Source organism: Octodon degus, unplaced genomic scaffold, assembly GCF_000260255.1.
Source record: "Octodon degus isolate 3935 unplaced genomic scaffold, OctDeg1.0 scaffold00008, whole genome shotgun sequence".
Taxonomy (NCBI): domain Eukaryota; kingdom Metazoa; phylum Chordata; class Mammalia; order Rodentia; family Octodontidae; genus Octodon; species Octodon degus.
Genome location: NW_004524584.1, coordinates 12,358,882 through 12,360,127, shown reverse-complemented (window position 1 = coordinate 12,360,127; position 1,246 = coordinate 12,358,882). Strand labels below are relative to the sequence as shown.

The 1,246-nt window shown below is 39.1% G+C and overlaps 1 protein-coding gene across 1 annotated transcript in view; it reads left to right on the top strand.

The window, feature by feature from the left end:
- The window catches only part of Fancd2 (Fanconi anemia complementation group D2), a 72,025-nt gene that overhangs the window by 43,498 nt on the left and 27,281 nt on the right, over positions 1–1,246 (top strand). The window contains exons 27-28 of the mRNA XM_023704518.1: positions 443–550; positions 893–1,005. Of these exons, the coding sequence (XP_023560286.1) occupies positions 443–550; positions 893–1,005 (221 nt within the window). The remainder of the gene's footprint in view (positions 1–442; positions 551–892; positions 1,006–1,246) is intronic.

The window sequence follows — 1,246 nt, the reverse complement described above, 5'->3', positions numbered from 1 at the left end:
GTGATAATGTAGTGCAGGCTGGCCTTGAATTCACTTATATAGCTCAGCTGGCCTCAAAATTATAGCAGTCCTCTTGCCTCAGCCTCCCAAGCACTGGAATTACAGGCGTGTGCCACGCCTGGCAGTATTTTCAGATTTTTTTTTTCTTTAGATTTTTTAATGTAACTTTGTTTTAGTCCTTTTCTGTGTGCTTTTCTATCAATGTTTATAATGGTTTTATTAGTTGATCACAGCCAGTTACTGTCACATGATATTGCTGGAGGTTCTCTGACCATCTTGCTATGTGAGAGCAGCATTAGAGGATGGGAATGTACCCTGTAAGCACTAACTGTGATGCTTGGTCGGTTTGGAAGCTCAGTTTTAGCCAGTTGAGCGATCACATTCCACACCTGGTGGTGGTGCATGGCCGCTACACACTGACCTTCTGCCTACTCTCTTTCAGTCACTCCTGGCTACGTCCCTCCTCTTGCGAACTTTGACTTGGAAACTTTAAATGTAATACCTCATAGCAGTTCTTCATCAGCAAAAAGCAGAAACAAAGGAAAGATAAGTATGTTCTTATCCTGTGTCACTCAGCCACATTGAGTTAACCTAAGACATCTTATATATACTGTATATTTTATACGTATCAGCATCAGCAGTTGGAGAGATTATATAATTGAACTCTCTTTAGCAGGCATTTAAATGCTCTGTAATGTAGGCTATAGTATGACCTCTTCTATGGGGTAGAAGGTTATTTTTGAGGGCACTGATTTTTTTTTCCCCATAATTTTATTGAGAAACAGCAATGAGACAGTTTCAAACCAAAGTGGTAGGACAGTTTCAATAATTAACATATTGCATGGCACTGATTTATTGAGAACTTTGAGTCACTTTTTTTTTTTAATATAAGGAGAAAGAAAAAAAAAAGCAGATGATGATAAAGCATCCTCTCCTGATAAACTTTCAAAGGAGGATAATTCAGAATGTGAGCCTGTGGCATCTGGAAGAAGCCAGCTAGACAAGGTACTGGAGTAGTGGGTGGATGGCAGACATATACAACAGCCCAGTGAGAGCTACAGAGGGCCAGCTTTGTTCCCTGTATTTTACAGAGGAAAACTTAGGGATACAGACAAATGAAACCTTTTAGACTTTGGAGTGACCTATTTGCAGGCAAAGTTCAAATTATACTTTTGTGTTTTTTTTTTTTTTTTTTTTGTATTTTTAGGGAAGGGTCCACAGAGTGTTCAGGATCTGACTACTAGAT